At 39.0% G+C, this 24,142-nt stretch overlaps 1 protein-coding gene and 1 long non-coding RNA gene across 4 annotated transcripts in view; one reads left to right on the plus strand and one right to left on the minus strand.

The window, feature by feature from the left end:
* Positions 1 to 7,931: 7,931 nt before the first annotated feature.
* Positions 7,932 to 8,346, minus strand: LOC124504404 (uncharacterized). The gene is made up of 2 exons (XR_006960394.1): positions 8,246 to 8,346; positions 7,932 to 8,112 (listed from the first exon to the last, which is right to left on the minus strand). It is a non-coding gene; the product is annotated as an uncharacterized LOC124504404 (long non-coding RNA).
* A 407-nt stretch (positions 8,347 to 8,753) lies between these two features.
* The window catches only part of EHBP1 (EH domain binding protein 1), a 338,289-nt gene continuing 322,900 nt past the window's right edge, over positions 8,754 to 24,142 (plus strand). For 2 of the 3 annotated variants that reach the window (XM_047068136.1, XM_047068137.1), the window contains exons 1-2: positions 8,755 to 8,935; positions 9,769 to 10,169. In XM_047068136.1, the coding sequence (XP_046924092.1) occupies positions 10,066 to 10,169 (104 nt within the window). In that variant the 5' untranslated portion in view covers positions 8,755 to 8,935; positions 9,769 to 10,065. Of the gene's footprint in view, positions 8,936 to 9,768; positions 10,170 to 24,142 lie in introns of all 3 variants that reach the window. The other variant, XM_047068138.1, reaches the window with a different exon arrangement.

Genomic DNA, 24,142 nt, shown 5'->3' on the forward strand with positions numbered 1-24,142 from the left:
CCATGAGGGCAGGGATTTTATCTGTTGATGTGCTACATTCCCAATACTTAGCACAATGCTTTGAGCTTAGTAGTTATTCTCAAGTTATTAATGAATAAATGAATTTTTTAGTAAAAACATCATCAAAGAAAATCAAAATCTTAAAGCTATTATTCAAAGTTGTACTCTCTGTAGCAAAACTAGGTACAAGTTACATTGTTGCCTTAAAGCTTACAAAATCAGCTGAAAATTAATAAGATATTAATATGAGAAAGCAGAAGGAACTATTGGCAAAACTATTTGATCAAAAACATTCCTGGGCATTGCATATGTGCATAGCACATAATGTTGAAGAGCAGTTACTATCGTCATTCACTTTCCAGTATGACATATATGAAGAAGTACTCAACAAGTTACCCTTATTCATTATTGACAACCAACTGCAAGATTTGGGTAATTATTTTGTAAACTGGTGTGTAAAGCTGGAGAAGAGGCATGTATAAGGTAGCTTTGTGAGTAATTAGGAGGTATGTTATTATAAGAATAAAAGAAGTTCAGCAGTCATCAATAGGCTTCTGTTTTTGCTTTCGTTGTTTGAGGACAGAGTGAATATTTTAAAGATGATCAAGCTATGACCTTTAAATATACGTCTTTTTAGTATATGTTGTGTGAAGAAAGACGCACAAGTACAACATTCTTGTTTTCTACACTGAAGTATATAATACTTGTTATCAGGGGAAGGGTGCACATATAAGTTTTTGAAATGAGAAATGGGACTCTGATAATGCCAGATAATTATTTCACACCAAGTGTAGCTTAGCACTATATTCAATATCTAAGATAGACTAAATTTATTTCAGGGATAAGATGTCATGGTTTTTAATGTTGAAGATACCAGGATTTTTTAGAAGATTGAACTGTGGCACAAAAACTTAACTCTTGCACAACAGTTGACTTTCTTTTTATGGAGAAAAATATCAGTGATTCATTATCGGGAATATTTTAAAATAGCATCCAAAAGTTGCTACAAAATATGAAGAAATGTCCAGCACATCTCACAAAGTCCTTTTTGCTAGCAGGCTATGTTCTGCTCTCTGTAAGCCTCGTCACTAATTTGGTGATTTGCTGTAAAAAGAGAGATCTGGAATGATACTGCAGCTCTCTCTGGCTCTATGCTATTGCCCTTGGCCTGGAATTTTTTTTTTTTTCACTTCAGCTTGCTTAAGCAGATTGCCCAAACTGTGCATGAGTTTTGCCCTCTGAAAGCTGGGTTCATTTTCCATCTCTACTCATCTGGGACAAGCTTCTACAAGAGGGCTTCTTTCCTTTGGCCCATGCCTAATGCTCTGGTAAGTGGGGTTCCGCCTGATTTCAGCTTGCTGTTGTTTTTTTTTGCACTGTTTGAGATGGAAATGCTCTGATTTAACAACACATGGTGGGTATTCAATGCCCTCCCAGATTGTGAATTCCTATTGCTTTTTCTTTGCCTCTCCTGTCTAACCTTATTATTTCAGAAGATGTTAATTTTATTATCCTGTTCACATTAAATATAGTTATCTAGGAATTATTCAGAGGAAAACACTGGCTGGATGCTGTTTCTGGTTATCTAGCATTTATTCCAATTTTTTAAAACATAGAAGAAAAGAAGCAGAGTTTATTCTACTCTTTATGATTTATCAAAGATTCTTTACATTTCATGGGAAATGGCCAATAAATCTTGGTCAGGAATCTCTACTGATTTTATAGGAGACAAATTTACTGAATTTAGCAAAAGGTTTCTCGGAAATGGCTCCTAATTCCCACTCAGACCTTTGTTGCAATACCTCTAGTAATGGCCCACTTATTTGTGATGTGTAAATATCTCATAACTGCACCTGCTTTCACATACACAGTATTTGTGCACTGTGACTTCACTATCCAAAAATTATCTCAAGTAATTTGAAGGATCAGACCAAGAGAATGGTGCAGACCAGCAAGGGTACTCTAGAGTCAAAGTTGTATTTAGCTGTTCCACATTAGGATAGCTGGGCCAAATTTGCTTATGGCTGTCATCCACCCAAATGCTTAATGTCTGTGTGGTGTTGCTAGCATTTTGAGTCTCCACCTTTTGAATATCATTAATGCCTGTAATCATTCTTGAGGATTTCTGAGCCTTCTCATCATTCAATATACTCCTCCAGATTAACAATAGAAGTCAGACCTGCTGAATCACCAAAGAATGGTCTCTATAGACTCGCATCTGTCTCTATCTGAATTTCAAGGCCGTTAAGGATGCTCCTCTGTCTCTACCAATCCAGGTTAGTCTTTCCTAGAAGCTATAGAACTAGACAAAACTGTTTTTTTAGGATGCAAATTAGGTCCTGGAATTAGTGTCATCTCAGGTTCAATGTACAAAATTTCGTTATGACTAACTGCATGACTTGTTCATGGGAAACTAGCATGGAAACAATTTAACAAAAGATACCCTCTTTTTAGTTGAAAGATGGTTTTCTTCATTTTTTTAAGTTAAAAAAAATTTTTTTAAAGTTTATTTTGAGAGAGAGAGAGAAAAAGCACAGTGGGGGGTGGGGAGCAGAGAGAGAGGAAGAGAGAGAGAATCCCAAGCACACTAGCAGTGTGGAGCCCAATGCAGGGCTCTAACCCATGAACTGTGAGATCATGATCCGAGCTAAAATCAGATGCTTAACCCATTGAGCCACCCAGGCACCCTTAAGCTTTTTGTTTGTTTGTTTTATTTTGTTTTGCTTTGTTTTTTTAATTAGAGAGAGAGAGAGAGAGAGAGAGAGAATAAGTGGGAGAGAGGGGCAGAGGGATATATAGAGAGAATCCCAGGCAGGCTCCATGCTCAGAGTGGAGACCAATGGGGTACTCAATCCCACAAACCCTGGGATCATGACCTGAGCTGAAATCAAGATTCCAATGCTCAACCGAGCTACCCAGGTGCCCCTGAAAGATGGTTTTCTGATGCAGCTTTTCTAAGCTTTCAACCAAAGAACTTGGGTTCTATGATAAAGAAAGAAAGACTGTTTTTAAAAGAATAAATATTAATTTAAAAGTATTTTGTTAGAATTATTATTTGAGGTTTTATAGTAGGTACAAATCTCAATCTAAAAAAAATCTGGTTTTCAAGAAATATAATTTCGTTTTTCTATAACTCAATTTCTGTTTCAAGCTCTGATTTCACAAGGGGTGGCAGACACTTAATCATAGTCACTTTGGCAGGGACTGCATCTAAATTGAAGGGGTTTACATAGTGTTAGAGGAAGGGGGTTGAGCATTTGATCCTTGCTCCTCCTCTACCATGCTGGTTCTCCCGAGGTTTCCAATCTGCATCCTTCCTCAATAGCAGTCATTCCCACACATTGCTGCTGGGTCAATCTTGGTCTATCAACAAGGCCCCTTTAGGTCTGTTGGTTTCTGTTCCCTCTGCACCCTTTTGGGTGTCTGGAAATCATTGTGTTGGGTTTTCAGAACATTCATGGTACTATGTAAGGCTTCACTGTCCATTATGGTAGCTATCAGTCACATGCAACTATTTACATTTAAATTAATTAAGATTAAATATAAATACTCCTGTTTCTCAGTTACACTAGCCACATTTCAAGTGCTTAATAACCCCAAGTGACTAGAGGCTACTATATTGGACACGATGAACATTTTGTTCATCACAGAAAGTTCTATTGAACTGTACTCTAAAGTCTGGGCTGGGCTAGACACATAGTTCAGCTTTTTCTTCTCTCTGGGGTCTTGCCACCTCCCTTTGGCTCTAACAAGGGAAAAGAATGTTGAGTTATCTCTCTCAGATCTCAGATTCCATAGATAGATCCTGCTATTTCAACTGCACCTCTCCACAACTTGTGCCAGAGTAGGGTGAAACTAGGACTTACTGTCCTAAGGACCCACCAGCATCTAGCTTCTCAATATTTTCCTCCCAATTCTTCTTCCCCTTCCAGTTCAGGAAATCCACTTCTCATCTCTATGAAAGGAAGTTTCACTATCGTCTATAGCAACACTATCCAATAGGAATATAATGCAAGCCACATGTATAATTTAAATTTTTCCTGTAACAATATTAACATGGTAAAGTAACAGGGTGAAATTAATTTTTAATGTCTTTTATTTAACCCAATATATCCAAAATATTATAATTTCAACAGGTAATCAATATAAAACTATGAATAAGATATATTCCAATTTTTTTTACATGGTAAATCTTTGATATTGGTGTATATTTTATATTTACAGCACATCTCAACCTTAACTAGCCGTATTTCAAGTGTTCAATAGTCACCTGTGGCTAGAGGTTATCATACTGAACAGTGTAGGTCTCTAATAGGATCCATTTCATTGCTTCCTAAAGGGCTAGGATTTAGAAACTCAAAAGCCAGGGAAAAGTTCCCTGTTTCTCTGCATTCTGTTATATTCCTTTCCCGAAACAATGAGCAAAGACCAGCCTAAATGAGGGTGGGTGTGATGCTGAGGGTATATCAGGGTAGAGTCTAGGAGGAGAAAGGCCATAAGATAAAAAGAAGTACATGGAAAAACAACTATTACAGAAACCATCAATTAATATTTTAAAGTATTAGCCTGCCACAATGAGTATTTTTAGGACATAAGAACTGCTGTAGGATTGTCAGGAGTAAATTTGTTAACTGTGGATTTAAAAGAAATAATTTCATTAGCAGTTAAAGATTGCAGGAATGTTGTATATAGTATAACTGCTATGGTAACTGGAAAACAATGCAAAAACCTGCAGTGCTATTATTGGGAGTAAATCTTATTAGTATGACTAAGGCACAGATAAGTTCTATTAGTAGTTAAATCCTGCAGTAATATGTCTGACAATTTTTACTGCAAAAACTGTAAAACCTAAAGATGAAAATTTTATCATCAGGAATGACAATAATTCAAGCCTTTGGTTGCATTTCATGGACTAAAATCTCCATTTTGGAGGTTTCTGAAACGGTAACTAGCAAAGCTGCTTCAAGGAAAATACTTTCTATAATTTCAAAAGTGTCATGGCAAAGAAGATTGAAATTTTTGGGATTTCCACTTATTTCTTTGTATTCTGTCTTCACTGTGATCTTGATGAAATTTAAAGGCAAAATCAAAATTATTTTAAATGTTGAATATTTTGTGAAGTAAAAATCTATTTATAAAATTTTGCAGTCAGCACCTGGGTCAAATGAACAGGACAGTTAAAGTAACATACATCCACAGGTCTATTATGCAGCTTAAGTCTGAGATGGAAGGAAATGATAAATCAAGAATGGAGTAAGTAGGGGATTAGAAAAGGCTTTGAGGTGTAGTTCTTGTGTGGAAGGGCGGGAGAGGGTCGGAAGGATTTGCACACCGGTAGGTAGGGAAAATGGGGGCTTTAAGAAAAAGGTAACTTCCAGCATGCCAAAAGATCTCAACTAATATATGGCATGAAAGGTGGTCATGAGAATTGAGGGTAAGTGAATTTATAGTAATTATTATAAAATCTCAAGCCCACATAAGTTATTGGTTTTCTGGTCTTGGTAATCACTGAGACAATGGGAAAGGAATAATGTTAAATGCACTATTTCTTTAGTCCTGAGGTAGCTATGTTTGGCAGCAACTAAGTATTGCTCAAGTATTCTTGAATACTGGTTGTTTTTTTCTTGACTGTTTATGTTCGCTACCAAACACAATGGTGTACATTATTAATTACCATTTAGTGACTGTTTTACTATGTATCAAGTACTTTACCTACATATCTTCCATTTTCTCAACATCCCAGAAAGGCAGGAATGGTTATTTGTTTGCTAGAATAAGAAGTCAAGACTCAGAGAGGTTAATTTGCGTTATTTTCTTGCATGCTAAACACCTGTTTATGAAAAACTCCTTGAGAATAGGGACTGTATCTTTTATGTACTATTAATTGTTCTTAATATGATCAATACTCAGTTGGTTTCAATAAGTTTTAGCTAAGCAGATGAAAAAAAATCTTAAGATATTCTATAAGAAACTTTCTTCAATAAATTTGGTTAGCAAACAGGTTATTAAAAAAAAGTTATGAGAGAAAAAGCTGTTTGGTGGAGACTTGAGGAGCTAGCTTATGAACTTGAGCTCAGCAGCAGAACAATGTCAAGGTCTGCTCTTAATTTCTTCATTTTGAACCTTGATCTCTTCTTAGCAATCTGTGCAACTAGAATGAAAAAGAAGAGTTTACATCCAGGAAAAATACTTCTCCAAAAATAAAAGCTGTCCTGTAAGAAATTCTTTCTTAGTCTCTTGAGAAAGATTCTTTAGGGGCCCTATATACTCCTTCTCCTTCTTGGTTCTTTTTTTTTTTTTTCTTCTTCTTCTTCCTCAAGAAAAGACATGTATTTAAAATAGATTGCTTTTGAGGGGCGCCTGGGTGGCGCAGTCGGTTAAGCGTCCGACTTCAGCCAGGTCACGATCTCGCGGTTCGTGAGTTCGAGCCCCGCGTCAGGCTCTGGGCCGATGGCTCGGAGCCTGGAGCCTGTTTCCGATTCTGTGTCTCCCTCTCTCTCTGCCCCTCCCCCGTTCATGCTCTGGCTCTCTCTGTCCCAAAAATAAATAAACGTTGAAAAAAAAATTAAAAAAAAAATAAAATAGATTGCTTTTAAGATAATTTCTCTACAATAAAATCTCTCTCCTTCCCCCCCCCCCCCCGAAGATGGGAAAGAGTACTAAATGAAACCAGGTTGACCACATAAGAAAGTTTGGAAAGTTCTGAAGAACAATAATAAATGGGATGCAAAACCCTCCTGATCATCATGTGGGTTGTTCCTGAAGGGCAACTTAGATTAAAATAGTTTATGACCATTTCTATAAATTAGTCATAAAAAAAAACCCATACACTTAAAGTCTGTTAATGATGCAGAATATATCACTATATGAGATCATAATGGCTGTAGGTTGTAGTGACTTAGTAAACCACTCAGGAAGGACACATGAGGACTCTAAGATGTACAGAAAATAAGAATCAATATAAATATTATGGTTATCTTAATATTTTAAAGTTAAGACTGTAGCAAAATACATGATATCTATGTTCTTTTCTGTAAAGTGCACATTGTGTTCTTGTGGTGTTATTAGATTAATTTCTTTATTGAAAAAGGAAATATAATTAGATACTGGATTCAAGACCTGTCTCCCCATTTCTCCTGATTCTTCAGTCCCTCTCTCCTTTTTCTTGCTCTGCTTTTGTATACAGATGTGATCAACTCTCACCATTGCCCTCCTGTCCTGTCCTTCAAAGAGTCCGTCCCTAGATCCTGATACCTTTTAAGGTATTTTGTCCAAGCACTCTGCTCTCCATCCTTAGTAAGATTAACGATGGCTCTTAATTGTTTCGGGGACCCAACTTGTTTATTTTCTTTTCATGTTAGTTACCCTTTCTTTTTTCATACTATATGGTGATTGCTTACAGGGTACTCCTACTTCTCTGACCATTCCTCCTCCGTCTCTTTTCCACTTTACTCTGCTTATTCCTTAAATGTTGGGATCCCCTTTCCTCCAATATCATTCTTTGCCCTCTTTCTCTACTCCAGGGGTCTATAAACTACCCAAAATTGAAAGCAAATTTTTGTGTTTTATGATGGGATATATTTTCTTCCTTGGGAGAATGTCTGTAGCTTTCATCAAATTCTCAGAAAGGTCCTTGGCTCTTTTTAACAAGGTTAAGTGTCCCTGCCCTCACACTCTGCTTGGGTTATTTCATCCTCTTCTTTGCCTATAACCACCCTTTTTATATGCCAGCCACTCCAGAGTCATTTACAAGGGAAAAAGACCACAGGGGGGAAAGAAGGAGAAGGAGGAGGAGGAGGAGGAGAAGAAGGAGAAGGAGGAGGAGAAGGAAGAAGAAGAAGAAGGGGAGGAGGAGGAAGAAGAGAAGAAAAAAGAAACCAAGATTCAAAGAAATGTTGAAGAATCAGAACAAGAAGAAATTGCAGTGTAAATATTGTTTCCAGCTCAGTTTATTCAATCCCGTTGAGGAACAGTACACTGAATGTTAGGCGTGCGTTGGCAGGGTCATTACTCCAGTTTGTCAGAGGAAAACCCCCAGGAGGAATCGGGTGAAACCAAGGCCGTGTGCGCAAACAGCCTAGTTGCTAGTGGCGGAGAAGGCGCACCCAGCTCCTAGGGTGGGGACAGGAGAGTGAGTACCAGAGAGAAAACCACAGCAGCCGTACTGCCCACAGCTACAGCGAAGCCAGACCGGGCTCTACTTTCACTGAGTCTAGCCAGAAACCCCGCCCGGCACCCAGCGCACCTTTGACGGACATCCAGTTTAATCAACCATCTTCCAGGTCACTATAAACACTCCTTACTCCTCCCGCCTATCGTTTCTTTCTCCAAGCCAATCAGAGGAGTGGGCGGGATCGTCCCTGGTGGATTCCAATTTTTTTTTTTAAAAAAGGGTGGACTGTGCGCCGCGTTCCGGCTGGGGGAAAAACACCTCCAAAGCTGGGGGGTGGAGCTCCTGTTATGGGCACCCAGATTGACCAATGAAGTGCCCCCGCCGCACAAAGGCCCGCCCACCGAGATGGGCGGGGCACGCGTGGTGCCCGGCCAATGGCGGCGGGGCGGACGGAGGTTGAGCCGCCGTGGGTAGGGTTAGTGTGAGAGGTGCGGCGGGGGAGGTAATGATGATGGTGGCGGAGGAGGAAAGCGGGGGAGGGGTTGCTGGGCACTGAGCAGCGGCTCTGGCAGGGTTTTGTAGGGTGGGGGACGGTCGCGGGGCGACTGCGTCCGGGAGGGGGCGGGCGTGAGGCGCGCCGTCCGCCTGAGGGGCTGCAGACCCCGGCTCCCGCGAGCGCCGCGGCTGGCTCGGCTGTTCCATGTGGCTCCGGCGGGGATGGAGGACTCGGTGGCGGCGGCGGCGGCTGCTGCTGCGGCGGCGACGGAGGAGCGGCGCTGAGGAGGGAACGGGGCCAGACTCAGCCCGACAGCGGGATTAGAGGTGTGAGGAGGGGGCGGGAGTGGACGTTCGGCGGGGACGGGGCTCGGGGACCGGGCTGGGGTCTTCAGGCATCGCCTGGGTGACAGGGACCGTGGGCGAGCTACCGCCTGCCACCGCTGTGGGGCAGGGGTCTGGGCTCTGTGCGTGAGAAGAGGAGGCTCTAGAGGACTGTTCCCTTCGGATGGGGGAGGGAGGCACCGCACCCCATACTGTGCACTTGCCCCGCTGGTCATTGCTTCACGCCCAGGCAGGAGTTTCCATTTCCCTCCGGTTGGCAGCAAAGGTGGAGAGCTCAAGTGGCCTGGAGCCCGGACGTTGCCCTCCCTCTGCCTTGAGATTTCCCTCCACTCCTCTTTTCCCATCCATTTCCCTCCTCTGACTGAACAACAGCATTCCTCCTTGCTCCTTAATTTGTTCCAAGCACATATTCAAAGACTGGAGGCTATTAATTATCGGCTGAAAAACAAAGTTTATTTAAAAATGTTCCACTCCTCCCTCTGACTGCCGGTGGACATTAAACAGCATCCCTAGACTTTCCCGCTCTGCTCGCCCTTCTGTGATGCTAGGAGGGGGAGGTAGGGCCCCGACTTGCGTTTCTCGATTGTTGTTGATGCTGATTACCTGATGTGTTGCTCTACGTCTTCGGTGTGAATTGTAATTTCTTCCTTGACGTCTTGCATCCTTGATGTTACTGGCTTTTGAGGTTGGTGTTTTGTTTCATTGTTTGAAAAACATGCGGAGAACTGAGGTTGTCTGTTGCAGTGTTATCTAACCTGGGTGGTTAGTCACTCCTCAAGCTTCTCTCATATATTTCTCTTTGTTTTGCTTTTCAGTCCTCCAGAATACACATAATATAGCCCCTGAGGTGGAATGGTGATGTCTTCATGAGGGAACCTCCTCTCATTCATCCTGTCATGTGTATCATACTGTTCTTGACTGGGCCATTCATCTAAGATGGGATTTACCCTGTGAAACAGGGAGAAGACTTACGGACCCCAAACATCATTTCAAGTCCTAGTTGAGTTTTTTTTTAAGTACAGACATACATGCAAAGCTCCTTTCCTTTGGGCCCTCTGCTTTGTTAAAGCTGCTGTGTTGCTAACCCAGAACTGCTCAAGTGACTGCTCATCATGGCTTCAGTTTGGAAGAGACTGCAGCGTGTGGGAAAACATGCATCCAAGTTCCAGTTTGTGGCCTCCTACCAGGAGTTGATGGTTGAGTGTACCAAGAAATGGTAAGACATGTCTGGGGGTAGAGTTTCCTCTGTTGTGGCCTAAACTCCGTGTGGCCTAAACTCTGCTTCTTCTGACAGCAGATTTACCTTTCTGTAGTGCACGAGTGTGTACAAGCTGTGCAGGGTACAGATTACTCTAACAAGCATCGTGGTATGCACTGTTGCTGCTGGTACCATCCCTATGGGTTTTAATTATTGCACTTTAGTATGGCTCAGAGGACTAACTGTGAGAGCTTACTAAGTACAGTTGATTTGGTCTTGAGGTCTTTCATCATTAGTGTTAGCAAAACTTTGATTTTTTTATAATTTGAAGGAGGTTTAAAGAATGACTATTGCATATTGTAAACATGCATATGTTTTATTGTAACCTGTACGTGTTTTAATATGGAAATCTATATTCCTTTGGGGTGGTGATGATCGATTTTATTTTGTTCTTGATTTTTCATTTTTCTTGGCTTAAAATAAATAATTTTAAATTATTTGAATAATGTAATGCTAGCCCATACAACCTTAGAAATTCTTTTGTTATATGCTTAGTCAGGCAACTGTATTTTATTTTAATTGCCTAATGGGATACATTTCTTGGCCAGACTTAAGGAAGCAATTAGTAGTGCTGGCCTATGATTTGCTTCTTTCTACTTGAGCAAAGTAAATTTAGGGCTTTCTTTTCACTGCTTTGAATGGTAAGCAAGAATTCTTATTTAGTAAGTGAAAAAGAGTTAATCTGAAGCAAATGGTCCTTTGGGTTTTGATTTATTTCAGTGTTTATGTAGTATTATTGCTACATAAGTCTATTTCATTGTCCACAAGGACTGTAATCTCACGTCTGTATTACCTTTCGTTTTGACATCCTTTTTATTCCATGAAAGAAATAACTTGCTCTATTCTAGAACTCTTATAGCATATTTGAATATTTGGAAACTAGTTTCCGAATGTTTTTTTCTTGAACTTGTAAGAAATGTTATTTTATATGCAATTCAAGAAATGCATGCACTAATTACCTACTTTACACTAGGCACTGTGGCTTGAGAGTTGAATATGACATAATCCCTACCCTCAAGGAGCTCACAGTCCATGGTGATGACAGTCGTGTAAATAACTTCACTCTGATAGGAATAGTAATACAAATATGTATGATGTAGGGATTTTCATCTGTCTCCATCATTTAACAGTTGGTATGCTTGGGGACAGGTTATTTATTTCTCTGTGATTTAGTTTCCATATCTGCAAAAGAAATAATGGTACCGTTTCATAGGAGAGATTATTGTGAAGATTAAATGAGTTAATACCTGTAAACTGCTTGGAACAGTGTCAGGCACATAATAAATGCCCAGTAAATTCTATTATTACTTACAAAGTTGGCAGTGGAGGAAATAATTCTTTAAGAGAAGAGGGTATGGTCTCGGGATGGCTTCCTGGGATCTGAACTGGGTTTTGAAAGATTCATAGTAGTTGGCCAGAAAGCCAAGGGAGAAGAAATGAAGGATATTCTAGCCTGAAGCAACAGCCTATGCAAAAGCTTGGAGGAATTAAATAGCATGGGATGTGCTGGAAATTCAAGCAGTGTAGTTTGATAATAATGGGGCTTAAAGTGCAGGATAGGGGGAGTGCAGTGGGATATGATGCTTGAAAGGCAGGCAGGATTCCAATCATGGAAAGTTAAGTGCTTGGACCATTATATGTGGCTTGGACTTTATTCTGTGGGTGATGGGTGGGGGGCATAGTAAAAAGTTTTGAGAGGAAGATACATTAGGTTTGCATTTTGGAAAAATCACTTGGATAATAGTGTGGAGCAGGTATCATAGTGGAAAGGGTAACTGGAGGCAGCAATGTCAGGGTAGCTGTTGCAGTAGGTAAGGTGAGGAAAAAGGCTAAGAGTAGGGCAGTGCAAAGGAAATAGAATAGACTGGAGGAACACTTAGGACACCAGATAGATAGGACTTGATGGTCATTTCAGTCAGGAGTCTGGAACAGATGGGGATGAAGGAGAGGGAAAGGCCTAGATTGACACTCAAGTTTCTGGTTTGGAAGACTGGGTACTGGTAACCAAACTAGGGAATGAGGAAGATCCTCATTGTATTTTTTAACTGGGCAGTATACTGGGAGTATCACCTTTATGATGGTTAAATTTGAGTCTTTTCTTAAGGGATGTAGAACACATCAGGTGATTCTTTAGTTACAAAATCAGTTTCTTGGGGTGCCTGGGTGGCTCAGTCGGTTAAGCATCTGATTCTTGATCTTGACTCAGGTCATGATCTCATGGTTCATGAGATAAAGCCTCATGTGGGGCTCTGCACTGGCAGTGTGCAGCCTGCTTGGGATTCTCTCCCATCTCTCTCTCTTCTTCTCCCCTGCATGCACTCTCTTTCTCTCAAAATAAACATTAAAACGTCCACAAAAAACAAAATCAGTTTCTTCCCTATAGTTTGCATCATCGCTAATTTTTTTTCCCTTGAGAAGTGTGTAAGTTATTGTTAATGTGTCTCAATGTGAATGAATGAAAATTTAACTTGATTACAGATGAATAGATGGCTTGATCATTTTTAGGGATGGCCATTATAGTATACCTATTAAATTAGGTCTTTATGATAGGAAATGGCTTAAACACTAGAAATATTTGCATGTTCTAGACTTTTCAATTTTATAGTAGTCACATGGAAGGTAAACAAGTGTTGAGAGGATAAGAAAATAGATCTGGTATAGGGAAGAAGGAATAAACTATGAAAAGAACAGATAGCATTCCATTGGGATTGTGTCTTTGGAGGTAACCTATGTATATAGGTTCTATTGCCTTTTAGAACTTTCTTATTTAAAATGTTTTCTGAGAAGTAGGAGCATTTGCAACACCTGAGACCACCTGTTAGACCTGCTGACTTTCAGACCTTGCCCTAGACCTACTGAGTCACACGGTATGCATGTTAAAGTTTAAGAAGCAGTATTTTCTTTTAGAGGATGGGGGGAGAGAATCATAAGCAGGCTCCACGTTCAGTGTGGAGCCAGACGCATGGCTCAATCCCATGACCCTAGGACACTTAACCAACTGAGCCACCTAGGCACCCCAAGAGCCAGTATTTTAAAATAATGTTTTCAACCTTACCAAGTGTCCTCATGATTCCAGGATAAAGTATATTAAAAATACACTGACTTCTGCATGAATTTGAAACTCAAGGAATAAAGATGAAACTTGAGATTAGGGGGTCATGGGAATCAGGATATGTTTTTCAAGGGAGAATGTGTTATTTCTGTGATTAAGGCAGGGAGAATGTTTCCCCTGTTCTGTTGTCATGGCCATACGGTATGAGCCTGGACATGCCAGATAACAGGATGAAGGTAAGAGTTTAAGGATCTTTTTTTAGATCTAGGCCATGAGCAAACTCACAGTACTTTACCTTTGATCAAAGGATGGATTCTATAGATTAGAGGATTTGGGGCTTCTGCTTTCTCAAAGTTCTTTTCTCTCTTGTCTTACAATATTTCACCTTTGCTCTGGCTGATGGGGTGTGAGTCCACTTCCTGATTCTTTCATGGTGTAGTGGTTCTAGAACTTAGGTCAAGAACAAAAACCTGAATGACTTTTATTCATCTTAGAGAAGGGCACTATACTGTGAGGTCCTATTCCTCATCACCCCTTGATTGCCACGTAGAGGCTCTAGCAGATTTGGAGATGTTAAGGGTTTATATCTTCTACTTTTATTGTTGTTCCCAAGTCATTTAATTATTAATCTCACTTAATTGATGAAGCTGTGAGACTGGCCACTGGAGATGAGTTTGAGGGAAAGAGACTGTGCTGTCTTTTTTCTTAGTTTATTTCTTATTTGGTTCTTTCATCATTTGTAGTCTTTTAGATTCTGAGGAAAGTCTTCACTGTATGAGCTCTCAGCAGTTATTCAGGTATTTAAGGAAACTACTTGAAAGTTGGCAAGTTGTGGTTATGATAATTTAGGTTACAGAACTCAGTTGTGGTAGGAGCTCCCCAATACATGATGTGAACCATTATGTATGAGCATATATTGTATTTTGTGTGTGTGTCTGTATCATCTACATATATGAATATATTTTATCTAGGTTTTTATTTTATTTAATTCTTAGTTATGGCATTCAAAAAGTACTTAAACTACTATAAACTTTTCCCAAAAAGGCAGAAATACATTTGCTTCTGATTTTCCATGTCATGTAAAGATTCCTTTTTTCTGTTTTTAAATATATATTTAATTATAATTTATTTTAAAAATAGGTAATATGATCACATGGCTCAAAATTCTAGAGGTACAAAAACTCTGTGTGTGTGTGTGTGTGTGTGTGTGTGTAGTATGTATGTATGTATGTATGTATGTATGTATGTATGTATCCCTGAAAGTAACTTCTCATTTTCTTCATTGCTTTATACCTCTTTGTGATCTCAGGATTTGAAAAGTTAAAAAAAAGCAGTCCTTCCTAGTGCTTAAGTTTGTGATGCTGGCCTATTAGATAAAATGTAAATTCCTAATCTGATGTTCCAGGCTTTCTGTAACTGATCCAGTTTAGTTTTCCAGTTGGACATTGGAATGTTGCATGTACTTTAAGTATTGACTTGAGTTTATGAAGGCCAAATTACATTAGTAAATACTCATTCAGATCCACTTCTTTGGATGGCTTCAGCAAGCATTTCTCTGTTGACCATTTAATGGAGTGAGTTAGAGGTACATCAGCTTTTGTGTAAAGAACCTACTTTTGAAGTACATTTAAAAAAAAAAGAAAAAATAATTGGACACAAGTTTGTTTTAGTGTGTTTTAGGAGCGTATAGAAGACCATTGTGTCTGGAACACAGTAGAACAAAGGAAGGATGATAAAGAGGTGACGTCTGAGAGGTAGGTAGGCATTAGATAATGTATGGCCTTGAGCGCTTTTGGATTTTAAGTATAGGAAATCATTGGAGAAGTTTGGGCAGGGAAGCGATATAATGTGATAAACATTTTAAAAAGATTATTCTGGGGGTGTCTGGGTGGCTCAGTTGGTTGAGCATCTGACTTTTGCTCAGGTGATGAGTTTGAGCCCTGTTTTGGGCTGTCTGCTGTCAACTCAGAGCCTGGAGCCTGCTTCAGATTCTGTGTCTCCATCTCTCTCTGTCTCTCCCTGCTTTCTCTCTCTCTCTCTCTCAAAAACAATCATTAAAAATTTTAAAAAACAAGATTATTCTGGATGCCTTGTGGAATACGAATTGTCATGAGTAAAAATGAAAGCAGGGATACTAATTAGGAGGCTATTGCAGTAGTCCAAGTAGCAAGGAGGTAGTGATGGAGGTGGTGAGAAATGGGCAGATATATGCAGGTAACATACATTTACACCACATTTTACTGAGGTATACCTTACACTTTTGCATACAATAAAATGCATCACTTTTAAGTGTATAGTTCAGTAAGTTTTGATAAATGTATACACCCATGTAACTGGAAATAAATTTTTTGAAGGAATTGTTGACAGGACTTAATGATGGATTAGAAATGATGTAAAGTCAGAGATGGATCAATAAGGACTGTAGACTTTTGGTTGAACAACCAGATGAATGTAATGTTAATTATAGGGATGGGGAACACCTGGAGAGGAAAAGGTTTGGCATGAAGGGGAAATCAAGAATTGGCTTTGCTTTTCTTAAAGTATGGGACATCCAGGTGGAGATTTAATTAAGCAGTTAATTACAAGAATCTTGAGATCAGGAGAGAGAAGAGGTTGGAGTCTCTTAGTAAATAGATAGAATTTATAACAATGGGGCTATAGGAAATTTCCTGTGGTGTTAATATAGATTACGACGATGGAGGACTGAGCCTTGGGACACTTCAACATATAGAGGTAGGAAAGAAGAGGAAGAGCCAGCAAAGGAGACTGAAAAACAAGCATTAGTAAGTTGGGAGGAAAATTAGGAGACTATTCTCTGAGGAACCAAGTGCAAAATGTATCAGGAAGGTAGTGTTTAACTGTGTCAAATACTGTTGAGAGGTTGAGCAAGATGACAGTGGCTTTGGCAAGGTGGAGAGAGCTGGTGACTTTGAGAAATAGTTTCAGTGGACAGGTAGGGATAAAAGCATTAGATTGGGGTAGGAGAAAGGAGGTAAATATGATCAATGTAGATACTTTTCATAGAGAATTTTGCTACAAATCAGAGAACTAAGGAATAGCTGGAGAGAGACAAGGAGTCAAGGTTTATGTTTCACGTGGAAGATTTGCAGCATATTGGAATGCTTGATGGAAATGGTTGGTAAAGAAGGAAAAACTGATGGTGTGCTGGGAGAGGAGGTAACTTCAGGAGAAAAGTCCTTGAATATGAGAACAGGAACAGGATCCAGTACCCAAGTGGAAAGGTTGAACTTGAGTAGAAGCAGGAACAATTCATTGTTATAAGGAGAGAAGGCAGATGACACGGGTAGAGAAGCAGGTAGGTTGGTAGATTTGGTGCAGGAGGGTGTGGACATTCTCTTCTGTTGGCTTCTCTTTTCTCAGGGAAGTAATATTAGGGGTCATCAGCTGAGAGGGAGGTGACAGGTGTTGAAGGATTAAGGAGAGAGGAGGTATTGTCAAAACAAGAATTGACTAGGGAAATGTAGAAAGATTGCTGCGTGGTGCTGGGACCTTCTTAACTTTGTGGTCTTAAATTTAAAATGAATGCAACCAGCAAGTTTGCATATTTTAATTGAGCTATGTTCCTTATTTGGGTTCAGGCATAGAATAGGCAGAGTTGGATTTAATCAGGGTTGGGTTTTGTCATGAATGCATAACTGAGAGAAAAAAGGGTGAGGAAATTAAGAGTGAATGCACAGGAATGCTTATAGTGATGCATCATGGAGTATGAGATGGAAAAGGAGGAAAATAAGGACATGAACGGTGGGATGGTCAATGAAAAAGTGAAGAGGGTAATGCTTTTGATATGTTTAGGAGGTTGAATAGTTGTTGGGGTTGAGTTACCAGAGTGAATGAACTGGAAAAAAGTGAGATGTTTGATTGTGGAGGAATTGGTTAAAGGTAATGATGAGATAAAGGTTGTAGTCTCCTCTGGATCACATTTGCTTATCAGTTTAAAAAAATAAGCACATGGGTGCCTGGCTGGCTCAGTTGGTAGAGCATGCTAATCTTGATCCTGGGGTTGTAAGTTTGAGCTGCACATTGGGTGTAGAGATAAATAAAATCTAAAAAATATATAAATAAGCATACATCCTCAATATGTTTTTTTAATGTTTTATTTATTTTTGAGAGAGTGAGCACAAATGGGGGAGGGGCAGAGAGAGAGGGGAACAGAGGATCTGAAGTGGGCTCCACACTGACAACAGAGAGCCCAATGCAGGGCTGAAACTCACAAACAGTGAGATCATGACTTGAACTGAAGTCAGACACTCAACCTACTGAGCCACCTTGGTGCCCCCTCAATGTTTTTAATTAATATTCCATATACATTAAATATGAGTATATCTTAATTTTCTTTTTTAAAAAATAAATTAAGTGGAATTTCTTCTATATTTGAATGGGTCATCTTTTGTACTATAAGATTATAGCTGTTAGGGTGCGACAGTGGCAGTTGGTGATTGAAGTGGAATGGAGGAAAAGATTTTTGGGAGTGAAGAGGTTAGTCAAGGAATTTATAGGCTTAAGTGTGGGACAAATGGCCTCTCTGGCTCTTGAAATTGCCAAGACTAATTGCAGGAGAAATGGTTAAGACAGGTGCTAAAATTTTAATGAGGGGAGAGGTAAGGCAGAAAGTTTTACTTTGCAGAACTTCGTGTTACAAGTTGTGTGGATCTTGAACCCCTTATTCCTTGAAAGGAAATAGCCCAGTCTTCTTTTGCATGTGATAAATTGTCAAAGGTAGATTTAACTTTAGTAGATAACAAATTGATATGTTACTTTGTTAGCAGTTTTATGTTAGTGTTTGTAGACTGTTTTTTTTTTTAAACTGGAATCGATACATGTTGTATTTTATCCAGATTTTAAATATTTATTACATGTGAAATTCAGCTGTACAAAAGTTCGATTGTAGGTTACTTAAGGAAAATAGTGAGGATACTTTATGCCATAATTTGATATTGTAGTGCTTATATCACAGTTGCCTCCACACCAGATTCAGTAGCCTCTAGATTGTTGGCACACTTTGGCTTGGTCCAGGCTGTTTCTTTTGTAAATAAAGTTTTATTGGAATATGGCCATGCCCATTTGTCCATAGCTGCTGTCACACTAAAATGGCAGAGTTGGATAGTTGCTACACAGACTGGGTGGCTGCAGAGTTTAAAATATTTACTCTGGCCTTTTAAGAATAAGTTTACTGTCCTCTGCTCTAAATCATTGGAGTTACTTGCAGCTACTGTTTGTGGAATCTAGAGTCTGGTACCTTTCTGTTTTCTCTGTGCCCAACCTGTAAACTATCAGTTCAACTTAATGTAGTCTAACTGCATAAGAATGGAGGCGAGCCCACAGTGCCTGCCTTCCAGCTATAGAAAGAAACTTTACAATAGCTTTAAGGAACATTTATATCTGTGTATGTACAAAAATATATTTTGTGTGATCTTGGACAAATTACTTAACCTCTTAGTACTTCATCTGTAAAATGGTGATGAAACTAATAAAGTTGTTTTGACAATTAAGTGAAATAATACTTGTAAAGGTGGTTAGAATAGTGCCTGACATATAGTAAGCACTCAATGTTACCAATTGTTATTATTGTCATTATCTGATTATTTAAGCAATAAGTGATGAAGAGAACTATCTAGACAAAAGGATAGAGTAAGCAAGAAGACTGAAACTATAACCTGAACACTTAAGAGTGTTAGAGAAAGACGAACTAGCACAGAAGTTTGGAGTGACACGAGGGGTGGGAGTAAACCAGGGAGCATGCTAGAAGTGCTGTGCTAAAATTAACTAAGTTTTGGCAATACTTTGGCTTTTGGGGAAAAGAACTACATTATCTTTGCCTCTGGAGCAAAATCAGTTCATGTGGGGTTTTTTTTGTTGTTGTTTTGTTTTTAATGTTTATTCATTTTTGAGAGAGAGAGAGAGAGAGAGCGTGAGACAGCAGGAAAGGGACAGAGAGGTGGAGAGACAGAATCCCAGGCAAGGTCTGTGCTGTCAACACAGAGCCCACTGTGGGGCTCGAACTCACGGAACTGTGAAATCATGACCTGAGCTGAAATCAAGAGTCAGATGCTTGGGGCGCCTGGGTGGCGCAGTCGGTTAAGCGTCCGACTTCAGCCAGGTCACGATCTCGCGGTCCGTGAGTTCGAGCCCCGCGTCCGGCTCTGGGCTGATGGCTCAGAGCCTGGAGCCTGTTTCCGATTCTGTGTCTCCCTCTCTCTCTGCCCCTCCCCCGTTCATGCTCTGTCTCTCTCTGTCCCAAAAAATAAATAAAAAACGTTGAAAAAAAAAAAAAAGAGATGCTTAACTGACTGAGCCACCCAGGTGCCCCCAAATCAGTTCACATTCTTATAACTTTATTTACTTTCTAATAATCACTTCAACTAAATAATATGGCTAAGGAAACTAATTAAATTCATCTAAAGTAGAATTAATTTGCCAGCATTTGTGTGTCCTATGGTGACTATTTATGATATTTAGGATATATTTTATGATAAGTTTTCTTAAAGAATTTTTTTTCCCTGTCATGATTTTTTTAATGATCCCATTTAGAACACTGTATCTCTCAGTAATATGAAATTCCCTTACCTTAATTTGGTATCAAGTTTTGGCTTGTGTATTTGTTTTTAAGTTTATATATTTATTTTTGAGAGACAGCATGAGTGAGGGAGGGGCAGAGAGAGAGGGAGATGAAGAATCCCAAGCAGGCTCCACAATGTCAGTGTAGAGCCTGATGCGGGGTTCAAACCCATAAACCGTGAGATTGTGACCTGCGTCGAAATCAAGAGTTGGACACTTAACTGACTGAGCCACCTAGGCACCCTTTGGTTTATGTATTTTAAAGGTTGATTAAAAAAAACTTTTTTTTAACATTTTATTTATTTTTGAGAGAGAGAGAGAGACAGAGCACAAGTGGGGGAGGGGCAGAGAGAGAGGGAGACACAGAATCCGAAGCAGGCTCCAGGCTCTGAGTGGTCAGGTCAGCACAGAGCCCAATGTGGGGCTCGAACCCACAAACCGTGAGATCATGACCTGAGCTGAAGTCGGACATTCAACCGACTGAGCCACCCAGGCATCCCAAAGGTTGATTTTTAAAATGAAATTTTGAGAGGTTATTTGAAATTTTACTCTGACGATTTAAGTTTAGTTTCACATTAGTTTTGCAATTAGATGCTCAGAGAACTTAAAACTAGGCATTTCTAGAAATGTGCTGTTGATGTTTCAAATGTGTTTGTTCTAATTTTGTGGAAAATTTCAACAAAAGAGCTACTGAAGTAGTTCCCTGCATGATATAAAAATAGGCCAGTGTACTGAAGGAAAAATTGCACAAGCTTTTTGAACTGAATGCTCAGTAGGGATGTTCATATTCTGCATCAGGACTTTTGCATATTTTATAAAAGGAGTAGAACTGAGTTTGTGAAATGGGGGCTATAGAATTACAGCAGGATGTTAGTTTATGTTTGTCTTATTTGTCGCTATTATAGTGATATTTTCAGGCAGGTTTGCTAATAAGTACCTAAAGATTTTCTTCAATACATTTGTTCCATTAAAATATCTCTTTTTGTCACTAACCCTAGTGTTGTTATTTTAAAAGTACTTTTTAAATGAGAAAACAGTTAGAAAATTGACTTTAAAGCTCAATTAACAATAAAAGCATTGACTTTAATTAAAGAAGTTATCACTTTAAAAGTTTACACTCTGCCCATGTCCAAAAGAGTTTGTCTGCTTAAGAATTTAAAATAACACTATGTTGACTAATTTAGGGATATAAATAGAACAGAGATAGTCTTGAGGATCAGAGAATGCATGTTACTGGACACTTAAGAGAAGTTACCACTGGACACCGGACTTGGTTCTGAATTTATTGGCAGCTAAAGCAAAAAGGGAAGCACATTGGCTCAGGTGGTATTTCTTCTGGCTAAAGAAAATATCCAAATTTTTTTGCAGAGACTTTTAGAACTTAATTCAAAGAGGATTTTTATTATGAAAAAAAAAAAAGGGTATGACATTGGGTAAGTCTCCACCTACAAAAGACTCAGACTGTTAAACTGGATAAAGTTTTTACCTAGTTTTCTGATCATCTAATTTAAATCAAAGGTACAACTTGGAAAATTTATAAGAATGGATATTTAAAATAAATCATCAAGTTCTGTACTGTCCAGTACAGAAGCAATTAACCACATGTGGTTATTTACATCTAAACTTAAATTTGATGAAATTAAAAATTTAGTTTTAGTTTTTCAGTCACATTAGCCGCATTTCAAGTGCTCACTAACCACATGTGAGTAGGGGCTACCATATTGGATAGTGCAAGTATGGAACGTTTCCATCATCACAAAAAGTTTTACTGGACAGTGCTGTTTTGGTCATTTCCTCTCAAACTAGCTGATTTCAGAATCTCTGGGTACTTTGCAAATATGGAGATTTCCATGCTCATTAGAAAGTCTGAGCTTGTAAATGGGGAATGGTGCTGGCAAGTCTGTCATTTTAGGAGTTCCCTGATTGCTTGCTTAAGATCCATCATTAAGCCAGGTTTTAGAGCTATCATATATGATTCTTTATCAGATACCTGTCTAAAGTAAAGTTTTGCAAATGCTGGATGACAATTCCTATTGGTACTCTAGAAATGTTAATGAGTTGAAAATTTGAATTGAATTTTTTTTCAGCAGTTTCTGTAATATATGTGTGTGTGTTAAAAGTGAGAGTAATGTACTTTAGCGATGCCACCTATAAGGCTGTCAAGTTAATATAAACATTTGAATAGGTTTATTTGTTCATTAAAAAAAAAGACTGTTCTACAGAAGCAAGGACTATTGGAGGATAGCTAATAATACAATAATTTTTATTCTATTTTTGGAACTGCTCAAGTGCTAGCACAGTTATTATATGTCCAGGCAACATTTCTGGATCTGCTGATTTTTTTTTTCTCTGAGGCATGTCTCAATTCTCACTCCAGTTTTGCCTTCTTGCTTTCTTTCTTTAATGTTTATTTTTGAGAGAGAGAGAGACAGAGAGAGGGAGAGAGAGACAGAGAGAGAGAGGGAGAGAGAGAGAGAGAGAGAAAGAACAAGCAGGTGAGGGGCAGAGAGAGAGAGAGAGGGAGACATAGAATCCGAAGCAGGCTCCAGGCTCTGAGCAGTCAGGTCAGCATAGAGCCCAATGCGGGGCTCAAACCCACAAACCATGAGATCATAACCTGTGCTGAAGTCCTGTGCTTAACCGGCTGAGCCACCCAGGTGCCCCTCACTCCAGTTTTTCTGTTGCTACTGTCTTGGCAATATCCTTTGTCATCTTTTGTAAAGGTCTTAGTTTCTAAACTGTGCACTGAGGAGGCCTTGAAGGCACTGCAGAGAACTCTACAGGTGTGCCAAAAGATGGAAGAATTTTGAGGGAAATGACAGCAACATGTGTTGGAAACCACACACACTATACTTGAGGTAGTTCATTTTTAAAATTGGATTGCTACAATCCTTTCATTGATACCATATTTTTACAAAGCTGATTGTTGGCAGTTGCTATTATGAAAAGCAAGTACTATGTGAAAATATATATGGAACAGGAAAGAGGAGGGCAGTGTCTTCTGAGGTTTGAGAGGTTGTGCAGTGCCCAACACAGGTGTCGAGTTGTTAGGGCATATATTCTTAAGTTATTTGGACCTGACTACTTAATAAATAGAATGGTTAGGTGTTTCCTTTGGCCTGTGAAAAAATTACTGACACATTCAGGGCCTTCTAAACCCAGAAAGTTTGGGAACCTATGGTATAGGCTTTTATGATAGCCTTAACACTTTGCTAGCCCCTTCTGTTCCTTTGTTTATGTTATTTCGGTAGTTATCCTAAACTGAACCTTCCAGATTTCCTGTTTGCTTAGGATACTATTGGAATGGTAATTTTAATCTTTTAAACCTCTTCTTATTTTATTTTAGCACTTTTTCCAACTGTTCCCCTTAAGCTTCCCAAATCTTGTTTACCACACACAGTTCCTTCGTTACCTTTCATACTTCTCTATGCCCCCTCCAAAAATCATTAAATGCAATGAGCATGTAGTAATAGTCTATTTCAGAGTAACTTAATTGAAGCGGAGTTTATTCTTGCAATAAGTTGGTTTAGAGATTGAGTTTAATGGTTCAGCTTGATTTTGAAGAGTACTCTAATTTACAAAATAATCTTTTAAAAATTGGTTAATTTATTTATTAAAAAAAACTTTTTATTGAAATTATTATACTTTTACAGAAGAGTTGCAAAGACAGTATGTAGACAGTTCCTGTATGCTCTTTACCTAGCTTACTTTGGGTAAAATTAGGGTGAATAAATTCACCATGGCCATTTATCAAAACTAAGAGATTAATGTTAGTACAATATTGTTATACCAAACTACAGACTTATTTGGATTTCATCAGTTTTGCTACTAATAATCTTTTTCTGTTTGAGGATACAATTCAGGATACCATGTTACATTTAGTTGTCACATCTCCTTAGCTGCTCTAATCTATGGCAGTTTATCAGCCTTTCCTTGTTTTTCATGACCTTGATAGTTTTGAATAATTCTAACTAGGTATTTTGTAGAATGTCACTTAAATTGGGTTTAATGTTTTTCTAATGATTAGACTGGACTTATGGATTTGAGGAAGATACCACAGATGTGAAGTGCCTTTATCACATCATATCAGAGGGTACATGATAGCAGCATGAGTTATTACTGGTGGTGTTGACTTTGATCACTTGGTTAAGGTAGAGTCTGCCAGATTTCTCACTGTAAGTTATTACTTTTTTCTTTTTTATACTCAACTTGTTAGTAGCTAGACACTAAGTCCAATATAGACTCATGAAGAGGGGAATTTAGTTCCATATCCTGGAAGGAGGAGTATCAAAGGATTTGTGGA

Source organism: Lynx rufus, unplaced genomic scaffold (assembly GCF_022079265.1).
Source record: "Lynx rufus isolate CCGP_SWC_20201006 ecotype Redwood Valley unplaced genomic scaffold, mLynRuf1.p SCAF_8, whole genome shotgun sequence".
In the NCBI taxonomy this organism is placed as follows: Eukaryota; Metazoa; Chordata; class Mammalia; order Carnivora; family Felidae; genus Lynx; species Lynx rufus.